The sequence below is a fragment of the Hemicordylus capensis genome, chromosome 5, assembly GCF_027244095.1.
Source record: "Hemicordylus capensis ecotype Gifberg chromosome 5, rHemCap1.1.pri, whole genome shotgun sequence".
NCBI lineage: Eukaryota > Metazoa > Chordata > Lepidosauria > Squamata > Cordylidae > Hemicordylus > Hemicordylus capensis.
Window position 1 is genome coordinate 60,567,406 of NC_069661.1, and position 27,593 is coordinate 60,594,998.

The 27,593-nt window shown below is 44.9% G+C and overlaps 1 protein-coding gene across 6 annotated transcripts in view; it reads left to right on the forward strand.

Annotated features, from left to right (window-relative positions):
- The first annotated feature begins 1,205 nt into the window (after positions 1-1,205).
- Positions 1,206-27,593, forward strand: part of SMAD1 (SMAD family member 1) — a 60,350-nt gene continuing 33,962 nt past the window's right edge. Inside the window, exons 1-2 of one of the 6 annotated variants that reach the window (XM_053255433.1) lie at positions 1,423-1,552; positions 24,117-24,709. In XM_053255433.1, coding sequence (XP_053111408.1) covers positions 24,310-24,709 — 400 coding nt within the window. In that variant the 5' untranslated portion in view covers positions 1,423-1,552; positions 24,117-24,309. Of the gene's footprint in view, positions 1,553-16,329; positions 16,461-24,116; positions 24,710-27,593 lie in introns of those variants that run through there. The other 5 variants (XM_053255435.1, XM_053255432.1, XM_053255437.1 and 2 more) reach the window with 5 other exon arrangements.

Sequence of the window (27,593 nt, forward strand, 5' to 3'; positions counted from 1 at the left end):
CCTGCCATGTGGCTGTTTAAAGGTAATATAGAGGAAAAAATACGACGATTCTGCCATTAGTCACTCCATCCGTCTTAACCATACCCTCATATATCCATGTAAACTGAAATCCAGAATCCTTGTTTTCATTGTCAAGTTACTGAAATAGTAATGGCAGCTCCACACACCACAACTGTTGCAGTAAACACCAGTGCAGGGGGTCCCAACTTGTGGCATTCCAGTGATATTGCTGAATTACAACTCCCATCAGCCCCAGCTGCAAGTTATATTTCATCAACACCTGGAGTACAAGAAGTTGGGAACCCACAAACTAGTGCAATGCCAGACTTGGACAAGCTGTGAAACCTGCCTAGATACTGGCTTTCAAAAGATATGCGTGCCTTGTTTGCATGATGTCTGCATGCCCTGTGTGCTTGCTGTGGGGAAACCCCAGTGTTTCCAAACAACGTAATGAGTGGAGCTATTTGAAACAACGTGCTCTTTACCCTAGATTTAGGAACAGCATACGAAACAGGGCCTTAATGATAAAGCACACGTTTTTCTCTTTTAATTCATTTTTAGTGGGCTCCGCTCCAGTCCATGAAAGATTATGCCACAGTAAATCTGTTAAGTAAATCTTCGTGGTGCCACAATGTTCTCTACTATGTCTGCATACATAACAGAATAACAGTGCTATCCCTACGGAATTTATCTTTCACATACGCATTGCATCTAGGTGTTTGGAAATGTAACTGTGTAATCCTCGACCCCTTTAAACAATGTACGTATATCTTTGTTGCTGCAACTTTCTTCCTCATACACGGAGATCGTTACGTTCAGGATCGGGACCCGCAGGAGTACAGCCCGCAAACCATGCCCCCCCCCCGCCCCGCTTTTCCTTTTTTAGAGAGCCCGATTCCCTCAGAACCTGCTGCTGCAACCCTACAGACGGAGGCCCTGTTCCCAGGCTGTCGCTGCAGCTCGGTGGCTGGCTGCCTAACCCATGTCAGAGTTGCAGGGAATGCGAAACGGCAGCCTGAAAGCCTACCCTGGTTGCTGCGGCCACTCGCAAATGGTGGTTTCTGACCCAGTTCCAAACCCCCACCGCGGGCCGCCCGTCCCAGCAGCAGCAGCAGCAGAAGCAGCCGTGGCTGCGAATCCTCCTTGGGGCGGGCTGGGGCTGGCGGGGCGGGGAAGAGCAGGGAGGAAGAAGGGAGGCGGTTTGCAGAAGGCCAGCCCGCAGTGCCTTCCTCCTCCTTGTGCGAGCGGGGGCGGGCATTTGGAGAGGATCCCTAACTTGGCCGAGAGGGAGAGCGTGTGTGTGTATATATGTATGTTGTGTATTGGCAGTGGGGTAAGTGGAGGCTGGGTGGCTCCGACTCTCTGACGCCAGTGAGACCAGATCAATCCAGGCGCAGCGGCAGAGCGGGTGCAGGGCTGCTTGGCGGCTGTAGTGGTAGTAGCAGCAGCAGCCGCCGCCGCTGCTGCTGCTGCTGGAGCGACTTGGCTGATCTGCCCAGCAGCTGCAGCGGGCCCCTTGTCGGCTCGCCTTTGCGCCCCCCACTTTCAACCGGTAAGAACTTTTCCCTTTGCGGCTCTCTCTTTCCTGCTCAGCGGCTGCCTGCTGGAGCTCAACACCCGCGCCCCAGTTTCTGGGTCTTGGTCTGGATGTTTTTCGTCGTCGTCCCCCCTCCCCGGCCGCCCTTTCCCCTTCAGCCTTTGTGTGGCTCCAGTTCTCGGTTCCCTGCCTCTCGTTCCCCTCCTTGCTTCAGAGCGAAGGGGTGGCGAGGAGGCAGGGGGAAAGAAAGCTGGAGGCTTTTGTGCGCGGCGTGGAAGAACAGGCAATTCTTTTTTTCCTTTTTTTAGTGCTTTCCAGCATGATGGCGGCTGTAGTGGAGGCGAAGGGAGAGGAAGCCGCGGCTGTTTGCCGCCTCGCAGGAAAAGTTTGGGCTGCTTTTTTTTGTTGTTTGGAGGTGTGGGAGGGGAGGAGGGGGCCTTTGTGGCTCCCGGGGAAGAGCAATAAACCCGCCAAGAACGCCGCCTTGCTTTTTCCTCCTTGTCGTCCTCCTCTTATGGGGAGACGAAATAACACCTAAAAACGAGCACTCTTGTTCTCGGTGCGGAGGTTCTCCAGCGTCCTGACCCCTTTTGTGTTCAGACAGAGCCAAGCCAGAGAAACTTGCCACGGGTTTTCTTTCTTCCCCCGCTTCCCTTTTCTCGGCAGGACGAGGCCTCTGCCGTTGGAGTTCTGTAGTGAAGGGCGGGGGGGGGGGCAGCACAACGCAATAGTTTTGCTTTCTTTCTGTGCCTTTCTAACTTTGCTTTTGTTGTTGTTGTTCCTGGGACTTTCTGCTTTACTAGGAAGCTCATGTACGCCCCTGTCGCCTTTTCCTTCTGAAACGTTATTTTCCGCCTGGTAGTGGATGGAGACGAGCCATCCGTTTTATTGATGGATTGGTGAAGTAGAAGCCGCTTCTCCCTTATCCCCCTCCCCTCGGTTTAAAATAGCTGGCTGGCTCCTTATTCCAGAAACCTTCGTGGGAATTGGTGGGAAGAAGTTATGACAAACCGGGGGCAGCGATTTCTGGCCCTTTGTTAATAGCCGAGAGCTGTATGTGTGGGCTGGCTTACTACTTTGTAGGATATGAATGGCTACTTTACTTTGAGGAGTGGCTTCATGCTTGAGGAGGAAACTGATTTTTTTAAATTGTAGCTTTAAAAAAAAGTGTTACTTTTGTGGTAGTAATCTTGTGAACTACCTTTTTGGCTGCATAGTTCAGTCGTAGTTGCTGCTTGGTTGATGACTGAAAAGATGATGGAGAATCTCTGGAAAAGAGACTTCTGGTGAAAAGGCAGGTTCCACATGGGGGTCTGGGTGACTTTCTAAATCTAGGATGCATCACTACAGAGTGCATCAGTAGGAAGTTGAGAATCATGGTTGAGTCAAGAATTGCAAACTCTGATTTTGAGCACAGTTTGCCAGGGCCTGTGATAAAGCTGATACCCCCACCCCGCCCTGCATTTGTGTGCCTTTTTGTATCCCTATTTAGCAATTGGAATTGAACTGCAAAGACTCCCAAGCATTTCCTATTAGCAGATAACCTGCCATGTGAAATGGCAACTGCCTGAAAGAATATCTTAAACAGGGGCCTAACTACCATTAGGCAAGGGGAGGCAGTCGTCTTGGGGCCCCACTGCCTCGAGGGGCCCCCAGAGGCACATCACATGACTCCCCACCTGCCCATGTTGCACCCCCTATGAATTATGTTGAGTCGCTTGGAGAACGGCAGGAGCAGAGAGTAAAAAAACTAGATTCAATGTGAACTAGATATTCACCTCATAATGGGGATGTGAGTGTGAGTGCACGATATATTGTGAAGTGTGTTTGTGTGTGTATATCAGCGAGGGGCCCATTTTAAAATCTTGTCTCTGGGCCCCCTCCAACCTTGCTACGCCCCTGATCTTAAATGTATTGGAGAGGCTTGTTTTTAGCTGCAAACATAGAAAAATGGATTGGAGCTTTGCTGTGGACCAAGAAGCAACTTTGTTGTTACGACTGTGTTTATTTAAACACTGGTTTTAAATGCTTTTTTGAAGTGCTTGTCTTCATGCCGACAGTAATACTTGAACTTCATGTTCTCATGACATAACTGGGATTTGGGGGTACATTTCTCAGAAGCTAAAAGATCCTTGCCGTGCTCCCTAGCCAGCCACTTCTCCAGTTAAGATCACTTTGGTTCAAGGCCAGATCAGGTTACAAGGGTAATGATTTGTCCTTTAATTCTGACCCTTTTGCCACCCCAAATGTAATCAAATACAGTTCTACTTTGCATTGTCCCTCTCAACTTGTGGTTTTTGTGTATACCCTTGAAGATCTGATGACTTCAACAGTTCTGAGGAATGCTTAGATAGGCAAAGACAATGTAGAATCAAGATAACATTGAGGGTGACAAACCTCTTATCTATGGGTGAAATAATCCATTTTTTAAAAAACTGGTTGAGAAAAATGGGCTATATATGTAATAAAGTATTCTATGCATTTGTTACCTCCCCCCCCCACTTGCTGCTCTTCACAAGCAGTGCTTTTCCTGCTTTAAATATTGCCACACCCCTATGAAAAAAAGTGGGAGAAGATACTTCCCCATCTTCCTATACCAGATGCTGGCTTATACTGTCCTGTAAGTTGACCTGGAAGCAACACCACAGGTATCTTTCTAGTGTGCCCCACTACTGTTTCCTTCACTATGCCTCCCTACACGTTCTAGTAAAACTGACAATGGGGAGAGCCTTACCAGGTTCCCCAAAATGCCTTCTCAGTTTACTTTTTAAAGGGGGGAATGGTGGTGCACATGCCCTTTGAAGTGGGGAGGATACCTTTCTTCCATAAAATAGCAGGAGAATGAAGTGGGCAGGAACGCTTTCTCGGCATTGGTAAAAGTGACATAGCTTTGCTACCCCATGTTCCTGTTCAGGTAGGAGAGGCTAAAATGTCAATAAAGCTATTCTCAAATGTGTACAATTCTGAGAGAAAATAGTGTGTAGAGGACTGAAAATGCACTCTAGATAAAACACCACGGGTTACACAAATGCAAGAAATGTGGTTTTAAATGTGCTTTGCTATACATCTATCCATTGACTAAAATACACTTGTATCTGGCTTTAAAAACTGCATTTCTGCCTTTCACATGTGCATATTGGCAGAGGGAGAGTGGCTCAAAAGCGCTTTAAGTGTGTAGCATTTGGAATGAAGGCATGGCCGTAAGTGGAAATGATTATTTCTAAACTAATTTCTCACTGCATTCCAGCTTAATGTATGTAAACAGAAGGCAAGATCAGCCTAGGGAGTAGGTAAACTTGAATTAAGCTGTGCTGGCAATGCAGCAGCCTGTACTGTCAAGTGCAAGTGGTATCTTTTGGTGTGTAATCCTGCAAGGCTAATGGAGGCATCATCTAGGCTTTATAAATAATGTAAGCTGTGTATAATGTGGACTCCCTGGATACTGCAGAGAGCATCATTACTAGCCTTTCCAACCTGCTGTAGATCTCAAATTGACTTATAGCACTGAAATGCAAAATGATACATCAGGATGACATGAGGGGGTCAGCCTGTGAGCTTGTTAGTTGAGTCATCATAATTAAATATATTAATTATGAAAGCAAGAATTGGAACTGCTTCACCCTATTCTTTGTGGATAGTCCAGAGATGAATGCTTAAAATTTCTAAAGAATATAATCTGTCTTTGCAGGTTACACTTTTTCAAATATATATAGATCTGTTCTCAAAACCTAAATGGGTAATGGATGTCTTCTGTCAAAGACAGAAAAGCTTACACGAAGTAATGCACTTGTGCCCTCTATTAAACAAAAACATGGAAACTGCTGTATCTTAACACCTTGCTACTGTATTTTCAGTGCAGCTTTGCATTGGTTTCTTGTTCCTGGGCTGTTGGAGAACCCAGTTCTACATCCTTGCTTAACCATCATCCTCAGGAGGTGGCCTTGGGCAAGTCGCTGTTTGTGTAGCTGATATGGTGCTTGGGGCAATGGTGGGGTGCAAATGTAACAAATCTCCTAATGAAAGCCACTTTGTCTGCAGGCAAGCATTTTGCAGTTTTTTTAGATTGTGAATGCAACAAACTTCCTGGCAGTCTTTGTGGTATAGAAATAGCCGATCCTACTCTGCATATGCAATAACAATTAGCAGAAGTAAGTTGTATCTATTGTACTCTGATACCTGGTGTGTGGTATGGTCCTTGGCATAGTAGACTTTGGATACAGCAGACCAGTTGGGCTTTCTGCTGAGCTTCCAAGAGGAGTGCCAGCAGCATAGGGCCACTGCAAATTTGTTTAAAAGGGTTGGAAAATGGTAGACTACTGGAATGTCTCGGCGGTCTCTCAATTTGGGGCTAATGGTTTTTTAATCATTGAATGAAGGGCTGTGGACATTAACGATTGGTGACAGGATTTTAAGTCTGTGAAACTATCTTCTTCCATTTTTGGTAGACTTGCCTGATCATGTTTCCAGATCAAACAGTTGTGGGATTGGAAGGAATAAAGACAGTTGGATCAACTTTCTTCCCAAAATTCACTGCCCTCCAACTGACTATTGAATCCAAGCTGTATTGTGAAACAATGACTGAATGTTTTCAGGGCAAAATGCTTTAGGACTGTGATGGTCAAGATTGGAGTAGATGGCATTTGAGAGAAATGGTTCTGTTGTATGAAGGCAGTCTTTTAGATAGAGATGGACTAAAAGTAAGCATTAAACCAGTTTAGGAAAGAACTCAGACTTCTAACAATCGTCTGAATGTGGTCCCATAATGCAGAGCTTGATAAATCCCAGGTGTCAGGGAGGCATGCTGCCTGGACTAGAATTTCCAAAGGCAGAGTTATTTAATCTTTCTTTGTCCCTGGCAGTTCTGTTTTTGTTCTAAGTACCCTCCTTGTAAAAGAGATGCCAATTTATCCTCCCCCTCCACAGTGTCCATCATTGAGTATGGTAACTCTGTCATGTGTCCATTGTCTGGCTTGTAAATGTTTAGGCTGGCCCCTAGATCCAAAGAAAGTTGGTCAAGGGCTGCACATGAATCAATCAAGTTGTCCTTATGGAGACTGATAACGTATGCAATATACTCCTGAACATGAAATTGGCAAGCTACAACTCAGCTGCTACTTCATGAGAACCAGTGGTTAAAATGGAAATTGGTGTTGGTTTCAAGATTGCACCTCAGTCATGTACTTGGTGTCTTTAAAAAAAACAAAATGGCTTTCCCTAAAAATAGGTTTTTAAAGTTGGAAAAACTGTGCTGAACCGATAGCACTGGCCACAGCCAATTAGTGTTACAGACAGCAGGTTTCTGCTGCAAACTGGCAATTGTAGTATTCATTGAGCTCAATCTGAAGAAAAGATTGTACATCTGACAAAAATGCTACAGTTGCTCTTATGTGGTGGCCTTGCTCCTGTTCTTAGGTGTTTCCTTTAGGGATCAAGAGAAGAATTAGATTAGGTAGCACTTACTTGGGAATGAAGTGGGTTCTAGCTTTAAACAAACACTTATGGAGGTCCATATATCTGCTGCAATATGACTTAGATGCTGTACTCCAAAGTTCCCTAAGCATGGTGTGCAGAGCTAAATCTAGTCTAGATAGGAAGAAACAATGATTGGCAGGCCTTGTGGTGATTATGAATATTTTTATACTGATTTTCAACAATTCTCCAAGTAAAAATAAGATGGTTCCTGTCCCTAAAGAGCTAGCAAAAGAAACACAAGGTAGACATTAGGAATAGACACTGGAAAAATGTGCAGACACAGTTCTCCCCTGCTAAACTAGCTCCACTTAAAACATTCCTCTTTGCCTAGTTAGTAGGAGTTATTGGGGTGAGGTAGTATCTGGTCTTTCCTGCCTACTTGATTTTTAGAGTGTTCTGGCCAGAGGTTGCTTGTTCAAATCACCACTGGTATGTTTCTCAGACTATGGGAAACACCGATATCAGGCAGCAGCGATATAGGAAGATGCTGAAAGGCATCCTCTCATGCTGCACGGGAGATGGCAATGGCAAACCCCTCCTGTATTCTATCAAAGACAAGCACAGGGCTTGGCACACTTTATCTTTACCTGGCAGCCATTGCTGCTTATGGAAAACAGGCACAAGTGAGCATGGCAACTCCCCCACCCCTCAAGCTCCTTTGTAATTGTCAGTCATCATGCTTATGTTCTGCCTAGAGTTGCTTGGACTGGCATTGAGCAAGCACAGAACCTTCCTTCCTGTTTGGGATGCTCCGGCACTTATGGTGGTGCCTGTGTTATGGTCAAAAGTTAACTCTTGCATTGTGAATGGACCGATAAACTGGGGCTGCCACCTGGTTAGTTGATTAAGATTGCCTACAAGTAAAAAAAAAAAAGGTAGTAGTTCTGGAGCAGGAAGATGACATATATACAGCAGCCGTGCTCCTGGAAGGCAGTAAAGGAGAATGCCATTTGAAAAAAAGAAAGTACTTTTATTTAATAAAAACCTCTGCTCCATCAGGCACCTTGGTCAACTAGCTGGTAAAATTATTAGAATGCAAGTTTTTAAATTGTTTAAACCTATAGTAGATATTTTTCATTACTTGAATATATTTTCTGGCTTGAGCCAGTTGAGCTTCAGGACTCTTTAGTGCATAAGGTTCACAAGTGAACTTTAAAGGCTGAGTATTTAAGCTGTGTCTTTTAAAGCTTATGCACTAGAACTGTCAGTGGCCATGACAACCTTTGAATATTAATATACACTGATTACTAGCATTTTGTATGAAGTGTTCAGCAAGTTTCAAAAATTTAATGTACAGTTTGAAAGAAATGGACTACTTGATGAGACTTCTTTGTGATTAACATTTTGCTGCTATTTGGAACACTTTGTTTTGTCATATCTATACATGCTTAATTTCCACCCTCCTGTGAAACTTTAATGCAACTAGCTTGGATCAGAAAGATCTCCTAATGGATAGAAAGCTAGCATGAAACAGCATTGAATCTAGTGAAAGTGTACACATGCAAGCTGTCTTGCCCTTGTGAAGCAGAAATGCTTTGTAATACACTATTTAAATTGAAACCATGCTTATATTCTTTCTGAGAAGGCTGGTCTTGTGGCAGCAAGCATGACTTGTCCCCATAGCCAAGCAGGGTCTGCCCTGGTTGCATCTGAATGGGAGACTTGATGTGTGAGCACTGCGAGATATTCCCCTCAGGGGATGAAGCCGCTCTGGGAAGAGCATCTAGGTTCCAAGTTCCCTCCCTAGCAGCATCTCCAAGATTGGGCTGAGAGAGATTCCTGCCTGCAACCTTGGAGAAGCCGCTGCCAGTCTGTGAAGACAATAGTGAGCTAGATAGACCAATGGTCTGACTCAGTATATGGCAGCTTCCTATGTTCCTATGAGATGCTGTAGCTGACTGCATGAGAATGGAAAAAGAGGGGAATCTTGCTATAATCTAATAACTGAGATCAGTAGTTTCACTTCTGTTTTACTGACTTTCTCACACTAGTACTATATGGAGAACCTCTTTGTACTTCTGCAAGTGATGTATAAGTTGGAGGACTTGTATTGCAAATTTTGACTGAGGAGACAAAACATACGTTACAGCTTCCTTCACTTGGAAGGGAACTCGTAGGATTCCAGATGCAACTGGAAAACTTGGACTTGTTATAGTATGCGTCTGTGTTCTTTTCTGGGGTAGAGAAGCCCATCTTGGAGATGGAAATGGGTAAGTATCTAATGCCCTTCCATAAACTGAGGATAAGGAAAACATTCCTCCTTGTTTGATTCCCAAGCATTCTCTAGTTGTAGACTGGCTTTGCCCCATTCTTCCCCCTACCCAACTCCATCATTCCGCTCTTGGAAGACTGGCAAACTGAGATGGTATTTCACTATGGAAACAACTTGATGAGATCCTATCAACCCTCAGTTAATCTATTATATTTTGAAGAATTTTTTATGTGCAAAATAATCATTGTGAAAGTGACCCCACTGGAGGAGGTTGTTGTTGTTGTTGTTTATATTTATATCCCGATCTTCCTCAGAGGAGCTCATGTTTATTATTTTATCCTCGCATCAACCCTGTGAGGTAGGTTAGGGTGAAAGATACATGACTGGCCCAGGGTCACCCAGTGAATTTCATGGTTGAATGGGGATTTGAACTCGGGTCTTCCTGGTCCTAGTCCAACACTCTAAACACTATACTATGCTGGCTCTCATAGTTTTACTCACTCACCCCTTCTCCAGGGCAGTGTCAGGTATCAGGTATTCACTAACCCCACTCTGCTTCCAGAGAGAACTCAGTCTGGGTCTGAAACACACACCCCACTTTTGAGGATCTCCTCTATCTCTACAGAGTGGGACCTGGGAGCAGTTCACCCCATTCAGGTAAGTTTCCTTTCTAAGTAGCTTAACCAAGTGGTCATCTCATGGGGAGCGGCAATTCCAGAGTCTCTGAGCACACACACACACAAGAGGTGAGATTGTTCTCTAAAAGATTAATGTATTAATCTACAAGGACCAAGGTAGGTAGAAGAGTAGGTAGGCATTAGTAAAATAAAACAAGTATTTTTCTAGCTCGTAACACATTCTGCAGTCTAAGCAAAGCACTTGTATATCTTGGGGATGGGTGGTTCAGCAAGTAGAAGGAAAATAGCCAACCTCTTAACAAAGGTAACACACAACTTTTAAAAGAGTTTCTTAGGTGGTGAATTCCTTCTGTAAATCAGAGGTAGGCCACGAGGGCTCAGGTTGACAGCTCCTCAGCCAGTGAGGAGGTGAGGTGAGGTGACTGGGGCTGGCACCTGTCCGTAGTTGAAAGAGTGTTTTAGTTACCCTCGTAGTTGAAAGAGTGTTTTAGTTACCCTCGTAGTTGAAAGAGTGTTTTAGTTACCCTCGTAGTTGAAAGAGTGTTTTAGTTACCCTCGTAGTTGAAAGAGTGTTTTAGTTACCCTCGTAGTTGAAAGAGTGTTTTAGTTACCCTCGTAGTTGAAAGAGTGTTTTAGTTACCCTCGTAGTTGAAAGAGTGTTCTAGTTACCCTCTCCCCAGGCTAGGGAAGTGCAAAGTGTCCATTTCTTCTGTACTAGACAGGATTAGGAAATTGGTGAAGGGCAGGTCTGGTGGATACTGGAGACGTGCTGCGCTCACTTTCAAGATAATGGAGGCTGACTCCTATCATGCACACAGTTCTTTCAGTCGTACTTGAAATTCTACATATAATTTAACTGTTCTCAACAGTTTCAACACTCAGTCTTCTCAATTCCAAAACAACATGCCCAAGAAAAACAGGCACTTTTTCCAGATTCACATTTGCCATGATTCAAATTTACTGTATATGGTAACTAGTCAGTCATAGTTACTTGATGTATGTTTGCTTGAAGTTGCATTCCTACAAATGTCAAATGGTTCTCTTACTTTTTGCAAGCACATTAATTAAAAAAAATCCCATTCTTTCAACATACAGGTAGCCTTCAAATAGTGATGTTGTACATTCATGGCCTCCTCCCTGTATACCAATTAAGTTATCATGGGGGGTAGTTCTGGTTATTCATAGCTTTGGTGTAAAGTTTAAATAGCCAATCTTCCCAATTCTCAGCTGGCTCGTGGGGAGATTTAAAGATGGGGCATGACAGGTGCAGGCTGCTCCACCCACTCACCTCTTGCACTGCTTTAAACTTCCCTGTGCCTCAGACGAGAAGCAGGGAGAGTGGCTATTAAAACTTTACTCCTCCCTGTGCTGTTCGCTGATGTACAGGGAGGCTTAAAGTTTAATAGCCACTTGCCTGCACAGGCTGCTCCATCCACTCTCTGCACGAGAGTGGATTGTTTAGCTAAGGAACCCAACTTCGTGTTTTGGTTAGGTCAAGCACTCCAGTATTGCATCTTCTGCAGTTGTTACCCCTGCGATATTAATGCCTTCTCGGTTTCATTTCTTAAACTTTCCTGGAAATGTAATCTATACAGAATAACTCGGCCTGATCAAGAGTTGGCCTCGCCTCTCCCCTTATGTTCATAATGGATGCATTCTTCTCTGAGATATAAGCTGATGTACTTCTGTAAAGTACAATTCAGGATAGGACTGAACCCACAATGTATGTGTGCTGGCTAATGTAATGATCTCTTGGACTGTGCTATTAAACCCTAGTTCTACTTGCAAGAGGGTTGTACCTGGTAGTTGCCTAAAGCATGTAATTGCTGCTGTACTGAATGCTTGTACAACTATTTTGGTAGGGATGTGCACGAACCGGGTTGGCGCTTGCCTCCTGGAGCGCTGAACCAGTTCAATTAGCCGGCGTTCAAAGGGTGGGGGGTTGCTTTAAGGGACAGGGAGGGCACTGCCTACCTGTCAGCCCCTGCCAGCGCTCTCCCAAAAAGTGGGCACGCTGGGCTGCAGTGTTCCTGCTTGCGCCACAATCAGTCAGTGTCGCCGGCAGGAACGCTGCAGCCCAGTGCGCCTGCTTTTGCACCAGTGGGGTGAAAGTGGCAGGGGCTGACAGGTAGGCTGCACCTTCCCTTTGCTTAAAGCAACCCCTCCACCACCCTCACAGGAGTGCATGAACAGTTTGTGAACATCCCGGCATTTTGGGGGTAAACAGTGCTTTTGGGGGGGGCAACATTTTTCACTCTTGTTTATATATGTTCCTGCATTGTTGTACTTGGGAGATTCAGCCCATAAAAATGACAATAACAATGTCTCTTTCATCAAAATCATAATTAAAAGTATAACTAAAACATCAGATTGAATCAATTTTGTGTGCAACCTTTTATCTAATACAAATCACTTAATATTACAAGAAACCATCCGATAACTTTTACCAGCAACAGTAACAAAAATATAAACTTGGTCCCCTGAAACCACCATTGGCACCTCAGCTTCCTGTGTGGCGTACAACTGTGGTTTTTCTTTGTTGCTTCTGTGTCTCTTCTCCCTCTGATCTCTTATCTTGGGAGATCCCCACTACAGATCATGCTTCACAAGCAGGCCCTTCCTTATTTGACACTTGCACCTTCTGGTACTCTTAATAGCCTTTCTAAAAGGAAGGGCATAGAGTTGCTGAACTAGGGGGAAGGTGATGCCTGTACAGTGTCTCCCTGTACAATATAATGGAATAGCCCTCTTCTCTTTCTACAATACCCTTTGCAGAACTTGCTGAAGGACAGGGTGCTTTCCCCATCTATCAAATGTTGGAAAATCCCACTGACAGTTTTGGCTTGGCGTTACATGTGACATCTGCTTTAATAAACAAAAACCTTCTGCCATGCATCTGCCCTGGCTGAAGATGCATAGGAAGCTGCTTAATACTGAGTCAGACCATTGGTCCATCTAGTCCATCACTGTATTTCCTATACAAGACTGGCAGTGGCTTCTTCAAGGTTACAGGCAGGAGTATCTCCCGCTCTATCTGGAGATGCCAAAGAGGGAACTTGGAACCATGCTCCTCCCAGAGCAGCCCCATTCTCTAAGGGGAATATCTTACTGTGCTCAGATGTGTAATCTCCCATTCAGTAGGCTTGTGCTCGAAACGTTTCGGAGGCCATTGTAAAGGCCTCCAAAATGTTTCGGCGCTGGGGCAGGATTTGGTGCACAACGGGCGCTCGCGACTTCCGGCCACTTCCGGCCGACGGGGGGAACGGGGCGGCAGGGAGGAACGCTGCCGCCCTGAGGGGCTTGAAATTTGGAGAGCGCCGGTGGGGGAAACACGGCGGGGGGGGGGTGAGTACACCCTCCCCCGCCCTTAAAGTAGTACTCCCGCCGGTGCTGAAGCCTATTCGGGCACATCCCTACCATTCAGATGCAAACGATGGTGAGCCCTGCTTAGCAAAGATGTGACAATTCATGCTTGTTCCAAGACCACCTCTCCTCCCACAGATCTCCTGTACAGAGTTGGTGCATGTATTGCTCTGTAATTAGGAAGAAGAGAGGGGCTTTTTGACTCTAATGGCTTGTCAGAATATTGGGGATGGGTGAACTGGCTCAAAGTCGAGCTGGTTTGCACTTTTAACTGTTTCAGCTTGACCTTGAACCGAACCAGGTTCGGTTGAGACTGAACTGAACCAATGAGGCCAGTTTGGAGCCCTACCAGCAAAGGGTAGAGATGGGGGGGCCTGGTCCCAGTGGGGGGGTTTCTTTAAGGAGCGAGGGAGGTGCTGCCTAACTGCTTTCCCCCCCGCCCTGCCGCTTTCCCCCCTGCCAGTACATTCTCTAAAAGCAGGCACATGGGACAGCTGCGGCCCATTCTGCATCACCATGCATGTGGACATCAGCCATTTGCATAGCAAGGCAGAATGGAGCATAGAGAGGGATGCTGCTGTCCTGTGTGCCTGCTTTTAGAGAGCACCAGTGGGGGGAAAGCAGCAGGGCAGGGGTTGGCAGGTAGGCAGTGCCTCCTTTGCTCCTTAAAGAATCCCCCCTCCCCAGCCCTCTGAACCGGCTCGAATGCTCCTAGAATGGAGCACTGAATGGTTCTGTGCACATCCCTAGCAAAGTGGAATCTGGTGAGGATTCCCCTTTACCACTAAAGGTTTAGTGAGAGTGGAGGGCTTCCCTTTTGCTTGTGACTACTTTGTTTTACATAAGAGAAGTATGCACAACACACTCCTGTGGTGGCCATGGGGGGCAGTGGCTATAGCTCCCCTGAACTCCACCGGCTGACCCCTGAGTGTCCAGGGATGCCTTCAGGCCTCTGCATGTGTGTGGAGGCCACTTCTTTGACCTCCATGCATGCTCATGGGCCACTTGCATGACCCAGGTCACACAAATGATCTCCACACACATGCAGAGGCCTGAAATGGGCTGAAGAAGGCCTGAATTGGGCCAGAGCCAGTCTTGGACATTGGACAGGGTGTGGGGGGAGGTTGGCTGCCGCTGCCCCGCCAGCCACTTGCCATTGTTGACGACTTCAATTTACATTTAAGAGAAGCCTGCCACTCACCCCATTCTCATTGCCCTTTTTCCAGTAAAGGGGAATTCTCACTGGATTCCCATCTGCTGCTGGGGCTTCAAACCATTTTAGATTCTAACCAAACCAGGGCTGGTCTGGAGGGGAGCAAAAACAAACCAGTCCCAATCCAGTTGGGGTTCAAACCAAGCTGGGGAAACCGGTTTTGTGCACATAGCTGTAGAACACTAGCAGTCTGCATGTGGAGTTCAGAGAAGCAAAGCTCCTGAATATCTGAGTCAAGTTCACAATTCTTGTTGTCGGAGAGTAGTACAGGAAGCTGGTAGAGATCAGATGAAGTGGTGTCTATGCAAGCCAGGCAAGTTGGAGACCTGTGGGGTAGGGGATGGAGGTCAGTGAGGGTTGGGCTTTGCCACTCTTTCCCCTGTCTCTGCATACACACAAGGGGTTCTTAGATTGGGGAAAGGGTCAACAATGATCCCCCTCGGGGCTGTGTGGGAGCTTTTCAGCATGCCCTCCCGGTCTCCCATGTCGAAGCACCTCCTCCCAGTCTCCCATGTTGAAGCACCCCCATAATGGCTCCTCATGGCGCACAGCTGCTTTGGGGAAGCTGAGGAATGCACCATTAGGAAGTCTGCTGTTGCCTGTTAACTCTTCCCAGCAGCAGTATATCTGTGAAGACTTTTATGTTCCTCTCATCACATAGATCTGAGCATTCCCGCCCAAGCAGCCTTCCTTGAGGATGTGCCACTGCAGACCTTCCCTTCCTTCCCCTTGCAGTTCTGCACCATGAAAGTTCTCTTCCTCGTGGGACATGCCTGTCAGCAGGGACAGCTGAATACCTTTGAGCAGAGGTGGTAAACCTTGGCTCTCCAGCTGCTGCTGCTGAACTACTTCTCTCATCATCCCCAGTCACAATAAATTGGTACCTTAGAGTCATGTGTGAAGCAGTTCTAAGTGGGATGGCAAAAACAGGGAAACCAATCTGGGGAAAGCTAGTCTAAGGCATCTGATTCTCAGAATACAAGAAGCAGAAATAGAAGGCAAGAGAGGATCGATAGTTCTCGGGGTTATTTAATGGCATGCAACTATAGACGTATGCCCCAGGCCTCCACCCCCGACACACAACGCAAAACAAGCACTGAGAATTTGAGTCATTCTGTCTTCAAGGTTATTTTAGAAAAAGCAAAGCTACCTGCAGTATTTCATCATAAAGCATAACAATTATGCCCTTTTCCCTGCACACTTGCCTTTGAAAAAAATTTTTAGAGTCAAGGTCTGTGTGTTTGAATAACCAGTTCATCAATACTTGGAACCTCCTGGGCATCCATAGTTTGCTTTTCTAAGTTAGATATCAACTTCCCTTCTTAAAAGCTATATACAGTTCTGCTATATGCCAAGATGGAGGGGGAAAGGTTACTTAAAAAAAAATCAAAATATGTTGCTAGTTTCCAGTCACTGATGCAATTTAAGTTACCATATCATTTAATTCAATACAAAAATAATCTGCATCATGAAGTTTTAATAAACTAACAAGTTGGACATCACAAAGCAGCAAAACAGATGCAGAAACCCATATGCAAAGAGGTACATTAGATCCCTGCTTCCTGTGGATGGCAATATATGACTGCTGCTCTAATCCCTGTTCCAAATACAGGAATTCTTCAGACTTATCAGCGCTCTATTCCAGAATAGTGAGTGACTTTTTTTTTTAACCCTCTGCAGCTTTGTGTGGGATGGTTTGGTCAAGGAACTACAGGTGGTAGCAGTTGCTCATTTCCAAATGTTGATCAGGGCTGTTTTTCTCCTTCTTGTTGTTGCTCACCTGTGAAGGAAACTCCACCTTCCTTGCCTTGCAAGCCATAAAGGGAAATGACTTTGCAAGTGACAAATAAAATTCCCTGCCCTTCCTAAAGTAGGAATTCAACAATTGGGGAGAGTGGTTTGTAAAAGGATATGGCTTGTAAAGATGTTTCCTTTGATGCCTGCAATGAATATGGATGCATTTCCGTTGCAGAAGGACCTGATGAAATTATGCAACTGCAGCTGACCAAGCAGATCTAAATATAGGTAAAAACGTCTGCTATCCTACTTTTGTGTATGTTAACACACCCACACAGTGTGTGAAAACTGCCATTAGAAAACAGGTGTTTATTATGGTTGCATTTGGGAGTGGTGTTGGACCTCCGTGGAAAAGACAAAAGCACTGGGGTCTTATGATGCTTGGTGCTTGATTCTTGAAATTAGAAGTATGTGGTGGGGTTACAATACTTGTAGCCTTTTCTGCCAGTGCATTCAAAGTGGTATATAGTCTCACTTAAAAATAAGTAAACTTTTCATGAAGTGTGTTGCAGGCACCTATGCAAGAACAGTGCAGGTTTCATGCCACACTTGCTAAACCATTTTTGTTGTACTCCTGGATTACTTGTGCGATGTGTCTCCTTTCCTTGAAAAAACAAAAAGGAATAACCTTCTACACAATCTGTGCAGATACAATATTCTATATCCTGGCTCTCCTGTATCATTGTCCTGTCCCCTATTCTTCATATTTAGAATGACAAAATAATTTCTAGGTGTATTTTGCTAGGGCTGTGTACTGAGCAAATTACAATATTGGTTCTGATTTGATACCAGTTAATTTGCATCATGTTGCCAATGCACAGGATTTTATGCATTGAATCAAGCTGATATATTGGATTGTTGTGATGCTTTCAGGTGGGGACTTACCGGAGTTCAAGAAGTGGCTTTCCTTTGATCTTTTAATTAGAAATCAGCTGTCTTCTGGGCAGGTGCAGCACTTTAAAATGCCGCCACCCCCCCAACATTGCTTTCTTTTCCTTGGGGTATTAATGAGGGGGTAATTGGCTGACCTCTGTATAGTTACAAGGAGCAGCCATCCACCCTCACTCCCCAAGGAATACCCCTGGGAAAGTATGCAGTGTTGTCATGTTGCTGCTTCCCTAGTTCATTATGGGCCGATGCCAGAGGGAAAAGGTTGCATTTTGAAGCAATATGGCTGTCTCAGAGATGTCTAGTTTCCAGTTAGAAGAAGGAAGGAAGCCCTTCTTAAAATTGATGTCAATCCCACTGAAACAACTTGATATGATACAATACTGTTTTTCATTGGATCCCATTGAATGAAAAATTGCCTGATTGAGTCCAATAATCAGAATCTATTGCAATGCACAGCCCTGGTATCTGCACCATCTGAGGCGAATGCCATTTGTAACGAATATGCAGCATCTCTTAATACATTGAGAGAACCCAGCAAACCCAGTGTTGGTGGAGGAGAGTGTCTGTCAACAGAAACCTTTGTTTATCTGGATTGCTCTTTGGTCCTTCCACAAAGTGATATGACTCATTAATTTGGAAGAGTGGTATGAGCACATCACTTGTGTATGGTGGTTGGAGGCACTTTGTGCACATATGTATGCTGTGCTTATTGTGGGTTGGAAGTGCTATGGTGTGTGATTTTTACTGTCCATGGTTCCCTGATCCTCGAATAATGGATTCTGTGCCCATGCAGCTGGGTCCATAAGGTGAACCACTATATATGCACCTTGAAATAACTGGTGAGGCTCCTCTCACACTAATCAAGTCATCAGCCTTACTGTGGCTAATCTCAAATTTTGAAAACTTCAATTTCCCCCTTCTGTAGTTCACTCACTGGTTGACTCTGAAGTTATGAAACTTTCCCAACACTGAACAGTGTGGATTGTTTATGTATTTATTTTACTGTTAAATTTATACAACACCTTTCATTAAAACAATCCCAAGGCGATTTACACAAAAATTAAAAACAAGAATATAAAAATGACAAAGTTAAAATATAAAACAAATCTGACTAAAAAGATTTAAAATACAAGCATAAAAACTGTACAAAATACAAAGAAGCAGCGGTAGAGACAATTATATAAAAGCCTGGGTAAAAAGCCAAGATTTAACATGCTTTCTAAAAACTGTGATTGAGATGGAGGAGCAAATAGCCACTGGGAGAGCATTCCAGAGTCTGGGGGCAGCAACAGAAAAGGCCCTGTCCCGCGTGCACGACAACCGAGCCTTCCTCATTGTCTGCACCCAGAGCAGAGTCCCCTCAGATGACCTTGTCAAGCAGTCAGCCATCAGGGTTGGCTGGGATACCTGAGCAGGAGGTTGCTCTGGTATCCCGGGCCCAAACCGTTAAGGGCTTTAAAGGTCAAAACCAGCACCTTGAATTGGACCTGGAAACAAACTGGTACCCAGTGCAACTCTTTCAAAATGGTTGTGATGTGATCCCAACGGGCAGCTCCAGATAAAACCCTAGCTACTGCATTTTGCACTAGCTGCAGTTTCCAGATATTCTTCAATGGCAGCCCCACATAGAGCGCATTACAGTAATCCAGCCGTGATGTGACTAAGGCATAAATATCTATAATAAGAACATCTTGTAGATGCACATTCAATTGAGGGCTGTTTTTTTCCTTCATCGCTTAAGATAAATATTTTGCATTATATGTATGCATGCTTTCATATCCTCTGTCCACTTTTTTAAAATTTGGGAATAAGTATTCAAATTAATTTGAGTGATGAATGATAAAAGATAAAATTCTCCCCAAACATCTTTCCCTCTTGACTAGGGCAGTCAAGAGGGTAGCCTTTCCATTGTGCTGTGGCTGACATACCAGCATCTTTTCATTGGTAAATGAATTCTAGTAAATACTAAAAATCTAGCATTGGGCAGTTACTGATTTGGAGAATGGTGATGAGGAGGAAGCTGAAATCAAAATTTGATCTGTCTTCTACAACTCCACAGCCCATGTATTTCTCAACCTTAATGAGGTGGACAACTTCTTCCCTCTGGGCAATCTTGTTGTAACTGCGGTATACATTCTGCAGGTGCTGGATCATCATATGCCCCAACTATATCAAGTGCGGGGAAAAAACTAACCAGCACATGTTCATTTTATTTTGTGTGTCTACAAAAATATCAGTTACTGAGCCCATTAACTCTGCTATTCCAGCTCTGCCAAAGGGAAATGCTTACTGATTATTTTTCTCTTCTCTTGCAGCTGGTGTCATGCTCAGTGCACACCCAAGGCTTTTTATTTTTGATTCTGAGCATAATATTTGATCCCAGCAGCAGACTACCTTTATTTGGTCAAGGGTTAAATTGAGCATCTGCACAACATTTGAAGGAATTTCTTTAAACAAAGTCAACAAATGGGAATGGGACACTGTTTAGGCCTCTAACATTTTAAAATAAAATCTGCCACACTTGATGTAAGAACAGGGGCTGCTAAACTGGATAAAAAGCAGTGTATGACAAAATTAGGGTCAAGATAACTTTTGGGGAGGAATTAGGCTGACTTGTTCTATTGCCATGCCTTCCACGTAGACATGTTGGTAGTTTGCTATAAGCAGAAAAAGTTCTCTTTAGAAGGGTACATCTATGTGGGGAAGAAGGTAATAGTGTATATATTATGCAGACTTGTGTTGGAAGTACACAAACTATAAACTGATAAGGCCACTTTGTGCATAAAGTAATACAGGATATGGTGATATATTGCAAGTGTCAGAAAGGAAAATGTATTTGCAAAGAGCTCAGAAGTAAGGAGGCACTTGAATTCTTGGAAATGAGAAGTTCCATGTTGGTTTCAAAACACCTACCTACTATTTGCTTAAAATCATCTATAATAGTTAGAAGGCACAAAAGCGTGAATATGTATCCAAAGTTTTGCATGTGCAGGTTTTGATTCATAATATGAACTTACAAGTAGCAAGCCAATTGTGTACTCACGTACAGGGTGACACTTTGTGGAATGCAAAGGCTGCTCAGTTCCCTGGGTAGCCCCTTGAGTGGGCTGAAAAGCCCTTGCTGAGGGACCCTTGGCAATGTGGAGCTTGGGGAGCTACAGGGGAAGAGAGAGCTGGGCAGAAACTGCTCTGCTAGTGGGTCTATTTCTGTTTCCATACTCTTCCCTCCCACTGTAGCCACCCATGCCACAGCTCACAGGGTTGCCAAGGGTCCCTCAATCTTCATCAAGCACTTTCAGGGGTAGGAGGAGGCAACAGGTGAATGAATTTTGCATTCCCCTGGCATTGTTCTATATGTGAGCTGCTGCAAATCTGTCCAAAGACCTACATATCTATCTATTATGACTAAACTGCAAGCACTGCATAGCCCTATTCACATATTGTATTCAGTACATTACAGCTATAGATGTTGCAGTGACTGGAGCCCCATTCACATGTAATGTGCAACGCACATACAATCAGTGTACAGTGTGTGTAGATACAGATCTGTATTAATGTACAGCTTCTCGCATGATATTCAGCACGTACAGTAGTCCACTTCCTATCTGTTCTCTGCATTTGAGGGTCCTGAACCCAGATTTGGTTTTTAAATGAATGCATGTAGACAGGATTATACTCTTGTAGCCATGTTGATGGATCATCTGCTACAGCAAAACTTGTGTAAAATATTAGGTTTTTAAAAAAGGCACCAAAAACTCTTTATAAAGTAATAGGTTCTCTTCATTCAAAAGTGCTAGTAAAATTGCTAGAACCTCCTTATTATGGCAGCGCTGAAGGAGAACGTGGGCAGGCAGGTGGCACTGCCTCCACAGGAAAAGAGGCCTGAGTGCGGGATGGTGGTTGTCCAACCACCGCCATGGGGAGAGATGGCAGCACTCGAGGAGCACGCGTGCAGAGGCACAGGGGAAAGGCCAGTGTTCGAGGAGCACGCAGGGTGGCGGCCGGCCATCAGCTGTAGGGCAGCCCCTGCTCTACAGGGGATGTTTCCTTAGCTGGGAGAGAGGCCAGCAGTGAATGTTGTGCCTTCTCATGGGAGAACAGCACTCCTTTTGTTTCCTTGCTACCCTCTAGGAACCTAACACCTCAGATTTCAATTGCATTAATGTCCCGACATTCGCAGTTTCGTTATCTGTGGTGGTGGGCCAAGAACCTAACCCCCGCGGATAACCAGGTCCTCCTACATAGAACTCATGGGGATTCTACTTGTATAAATCAACTTCATAAAAGCAGATATCAAAACTAATTGTAACTATTAATCTATATGTAAATGCAAACAAATTGGCAGTCTCACGTAACTGTCTACAAATTTCACTCTGAACTGTGTGCTGAAAAACATAAACCTGGAAGAGTTACTTGAAAACAAGAGTGCTCTTTATTGATGAGCTCACACTTTCCTTTCAAGTAACTAGGCAAAACCATGAAACCTCCTAAACTGGGGGTGGCGGGAGGAATAGACTGGGTCAGATGAAACAGTAAGCCATGGTCTAGCATTACATGAATGGACTTAAATGCTTACCCTCACATGAGAAAAGAAGGAAAAGCTGCTCCTTCCCCTGACATTTAAAATTTTTCACACAGGATGAACAATCTTAGCAAACATGTTAAGGCAAAGAAACAAACAAATGAAACTTCATCTTTCAGCATAACAAATATTTCCCTCTCTCAACTTTATAGTATATAAATACCCATCACATTCCTCCAAAAGCTGCCCCCCTTTAAATAAATATCACTCTGACCACTCTTTTCTACCAAAAAAACCCCCTCCAGGAATGGTTTCCAAAATACCTGGAACTTGTCATCAGCTTCCTTCTGAAAATAAGTGTCCCCCCCCCCGCCCCACCGCCCGCACCCAAAAGCAGTAAACTGGAAATCCACTGTTATATCTCAGAAGTGTTGCTTTTCCTGACTTGATTCAATCACTAACTTTAAACAACTGCAATTTCTCAAATTCAGATGTGAGTGGGGAGCTGTGGCTTGTTCTTAAAGCGGAAGCTCATATTCTTCCTTTTGCACATGTGTGAAATGGGAAGAGTGAACATGTTAGCCTAAGACTCCATTCACACATGTTCACACCATGCTAAACCTTGATTTAGAGTTTTATCTGAACAGGGCCATGTCTTGGTTTGATGTTGATATAATGCTGTGTACTAGATGGTGTCTCCCTTCCTTTCTCTGAATGCCTCTGTATTCACCCTGTTTACCTCCCTCTTCCTAATACACGTATTATTCAATACACTTCTGGAAGGGGTTTGATGGCAGCTTTTTTTTTTACGGTAGCTGAGATTCTGGATTGGAAAGGTGATCAGGCTCCGATTAGTGAAGTGACCTTACTGCTCTCCTAATGTGAAATTCCTTGGAGTACAAAACTCTTCTGACCTACTTATTATCCCATAGGCTATCTGGCATGGATAATAGCAGGGGGAAAAATTGTCCTCTTTTTAGGTTGGATCTGGATATAGATATTTTAGCCCGGCTCCTAGTTGGGGTTAAGGGAGTGAGCACTCGCTTAACCCAGGCTTCCTGATTGTGTGATTCCTCAAGCTGTGTTGAGCTCAAGGAGACAGAAGAGCACCTAGAGCACCCATCTCCTGTGGGAACCCCCCACTGCTCTGCACTGCACTCTGCACGCACTGCATTGTGGGATACCCGGAGGCCCGGACACATTGTCCCAGTCTCCGGAGCTCCACGCTGCTTGGCACAGCAGTGGATCATCTGGGATCATGATTTAAGCTCCCAGCAACGTTCCATGGCTTGTCTGGGGTGGGGAAGGTAAGATTTGTGCAGCCTTCCACCTAGTCCCCTGCCTGCCCGCCCAGCCATGTGAATGGCCCCATCATCTTACACTTAGGTAGATTGTCAAGTGACCAGTTTAAGTGTGCTGGCTCCAAATGTTGGGTTCAAACTAACCACCCAGTCAGTACACATGTCATGGAAAACTTATATTACTGTGCTTATAAAGTTCATGGCAGCAATCTAATTGCTTTTAGACTTTTTCTTAGTTTATGCTTAAGAGAACTGTTCTGAAGTATTCAATTTGAGTGGTGTGAAAACAAAATAGAATTTATCCTGACTGCTGATGGCAACTTGGTAAGGAGGCACGTGTGGCTATTGAAAGGGTTGGTATGAATGAGGCACATACCACTTTTCAACAAAAGTTCCCAAATTGGTTTAAAAATAAATCGATAAGCAAGAGGTCTCTCTGTCCCTCAAGGGCTCACATTCTAAAAAAGAAACACAAGATGCTGTGCTGGGGATGGATAGGGCCAGTTTCTCTCTCGCTGCTAAATAAAGAGAATCGCCATTTGTAAAAGGTGCCTCTTTGCTCAGTTAGCAGGGGACACATGTCGGCCACCTTACTGATAAGTACTTAAGAACAATGTATCAGACCAGGCATCTATGTAGTCCATCCGCTTATTTACAACTCCACAAATATATGTTGGTATTGTATACTTTGTCCTGTACACGAAATGAATCAGACCGTTTTCACCAGTTACTTATAGTTGCGCGCCTCAAGTTTATACAACCATTCAAAAGCAAAGGAGGCAATCAGTGTATCACAGCTGACCAGTTGGATTTAGACATCTTGTTCAGCTGTTGAATGATTTTAAAGACTGCTGTAAAAAATACTTCCTACTCTTTCCACTTCCGGTGGTTTCTCCACTAAGTTGTAGGTTGTCTGGATGGGAGGTAACGTGTCTTCATCTGTTAAAAGGAGTGGTCTGGTTCATAGCCAATGAAAGAAATGGCTCTTCTTATACCAATCAACTTCTAAATAACCTCCCACAAACTCTGAGTTCTGTAATAAACAGTTGCCTTGCCAGATTCTGAATTGTCAATCCAACAGACTGACATGGTACCTGCGCTTCTTAAATTTGTATTGATTAAAGAGAACCTGTCTGTCCCCCCCACCCCCCGCCCCCTACCCTTTTGTAGGTGCCTGGCTTGGATTTGGAAGTAAAACGACCAGAGAGAGCATCTGTCAAGCTGGAATGTTTCCGCTTCTCAAGACCTCAGGATAAGAGAGCTTAAAGGAACAGTATACATTTTAACAAGATCGTTGCTACAAATACTCATAGGATTTGCTGTTCTAGAGCTTGTGTTGAGTTACCTTTTCTGACTAGTCACCATGAATGTGACAAGCTTGTTCTCCTTCACCAGTCCAGCTGTTAAAAGACTCTTGGGATGGAAGCAGGGGGATGAAGAGGAGAAATGGGCAGAGAAAGCTGTTGATGCCCTAGTTAAAAAACTGAAGAAGAAGAAAGGAGCCATGGAAGAGCTGGAGAAAGCATTAAGCTGCCCAGGCCAGCCTAGCAATTGTGTCACAATTCCTCGTTCTTTAGATGGCAGACTTCAGGTTTCTCATCGGAAGGGTCTGCCCCATGTAATTTATTGCCGTGTGTGGCGCTGGCCAGACCTGCAGAGCCACCATGAACTTAAACCACTGGAATGCTGTGAGTTTCCCTTTGGTTCAAAGCAGAAAGAAGTTTGCATAAATCCCTATCATTATAAGCGGGTGGAAAGTCCCGGTAAGTACCTTTATTTATTTTTCTGGGTCCAGACAGCTTAATTAGAATCACTTTTTATATACTGTTAAAGAAATTAGTTCTATAACTCTGAATTTTGCAGGTGTTTGAGACTAAGAGTTCGGTAGCAGAACTAAAATAAGCAAGACTATCAAAGGATCCTAGTCACCTTAAGTGAAGGGGTGCAGTGGGGAAAATGCTTGACTAACAAGCACAAGGTTGCCGGTTCAAATCCCCACTGGTATGTTTCCCAGACTATCCCAAGAGTCCCAGACTATGGGAAACACCTATATTGGGCAGCAATGATTTAAGAAGATGCTGAAAGGCATCATCTCATACTGTGCGGGAGATGGCAATGGTAAACCCCTCCTGTGTATTCTACTGAAGATAACCACAGGATTCTGTGGGCTCCAGGAGTTGACACTTACTTGATGGCACACTTTACCTTTTAACTTTTTATCAAAGGATCCTAGCTGATCACACCCACATTTGCTCTCAAATATTTCAGATAGTATGTTGAGGATAAAACTTCAGTTGTACTTCGTTCTGGCTTTGGAGCATGGCTGGGATTATTCATGTTGCTGTGTGTGTTGCTACTGTACAACTTTCGTTTAATCATTTGATTAGCAATGGCTGTTTCCCTGTGGGAGAGGAAATGAAAATAACTGTACAAAGGAATATGACCATGAGTGCATTGTGCTTAAACAAAGCAAGCTTGGTGCTTGCATGACTAATAGGGCTGTGTGTCAGATAGGGTCCAACATGCTGATTTGGCAGGGGCCTTACCTTGGCAGCAGCACAGTACGGTGGTTTGGTTCTCCCTTTTTCTCTGCTTAAACACTAGGGTTTAGGAATTCCTCTGTCCTTCCTGGCAGCCACTCTGCAATGCCCTGAAGAGAGGAAGGAATGTTATGAGGTATCTTTTCCCCAGTGCATTACCCCCCAGGGCTGGGCGGTTGGATGTAGGGTTCCTTTAACAGGGATTCCCAGATGTTGTTGACTACAACTTCCAGACTCCCCAAGCAAAAGCCTTTGCAGCTGGGGTTCTGGGAGTTGTAGTCAACAACATCTGGGAATCCCTGGGTGGATGGCTGTGCTCATTCTGGAGTGGCTGACGGGGAAGGAAGCATCTATATCTTAATACGCTTAGCCAGATGTGTAGGGATGCATGGCAGACTGGATGCTAACGAGGCAGTGAGGAAAGGCAGGTGGCGGAGGAGGCCACAGTGGGCGAAGCCCCACCGGCCAGGAGGAGGAGGCAGGAGGCCACGGCAGCCCCACAGTGGAGCCCAGCAGCAGGCAGGTGAAAATGATGGGGAGGGAGGGAGCCCAGTGGGGAGAGAAAGTGCTGCCGGGGGGGTGGGGGGGGGAAGCTGCCAGTGGTGGAAGGATGACGGGGACCTCCGGATCGACGGGGAACAGATTGGGGCGGAAGGGTGGGGGGAAGCGATGGGGAACGGACTGGGGCAGAAGGGAGCGGGGGAAGCAGCGAGGAGATAAAGTGGCAGAGCCCGGCTGGGCAGAGACAAACTAGCGGTGCAGATGCAATGCACTGGGTCTGCTAGTTGGTTCTAAACCAGATGGAGGCAGCAGTATTTCCGAGCTGAGGAGAGCCCACCCACACTGCCACCACGTAAGTGCCCCATCTGTGCAGCTTCAGACTATCCATTGCACACCCCCACACTCTCTATTCCATCAAACCTGATACAATTCCGGTCATTGTGACACACGGCCCTAATGACCAGGCTGGATCCCATACTGGCATCTGGAACACTTACTTCCCAGGCTAGAGTTGCATTCAACAGTTGCTTCAGCAGAGAACGTAAAAGTCTGTAGCTGATAGTTGCAATTTGGGAAAGCCTACAAATTCTGTGAGAAGCATGGTTCTCATGATTTCTGTCGGACCATCTAATACTTGCCTGGTGTTGGTACGCTCTTGGCTACAACAGTCTATAATATAGTGCCCCTATCCTGTGAAGTGAGTAGCAACTACGCCAATTTCTTGTTGATGGAGCCCTATATGTGGTCCTCTCCCCAGAGACGGGCACTTGTGCAAAAGACACAATCTTTGTCTTTTTGGTGCCAAAGAGCTCTTTTTCTAGCCAAGCCTTTAGTATTGACTGCTGCTGACTCACTCTCCACCAGCTTTAATTTGCTAGTGTGCTTTGTTTTTGTTTGAGTACTCCAAGAGGTCTAATTAAATTAAAAGACTGGATATTAAACGTAAAGGGTGCATTCTTACACAGGGCAGCAGGTCATGCCTTACAATGGGTTGTCACCCTCAACTTTTGCTGCACTAAACAGGGCTGGTCTCAAGGTAGAAATCAGGTGGGTGACCAGACGGGTAGTCCGGCTTCCTTAGCCAGCAGGTAGAAACAGGACCCTCCTAGTTCCTTCCAGTCTTTTCCTTCCCTGTCTTACTCCAAAAAGGACACCTATGCAGGAGCTCCTGCTCCCATCTATCCAACCTTCAGCTTCTCTTGGTGGGATCTACCCCTTTTCTTGTACCTTCCTTCCTACAAAAAAGGACTCTTAATTTCCTTTACTTTTCTGTCTTCACCCTTTTGCCTTCCCATCCTTAATGGATCCTGCCCAGGCAGAGGACATTCTAGCCGGGTCTCTCTCAGAAGAGCCTTCCTCAACTGGAAAGGCCTGGCTCCCTGCCAAAGCAAAAGTGGCATGGCCCCAGACAGCTGAGGGGTGGAAAATCTAAGGCGGCAACCAATCCCATGGCTATGTACTGCTTGTTGACCCGTGATGAAGTACAAAATGGTATTTCTAGAGGAGAAGGTGGGGCATAGATGCATCATAAACTTATTTTTAATGGATTTGGAGAACAAACTTTGTTTAGGGGATTACTTGTTGGTTCTGTCTTACACCGAAAACT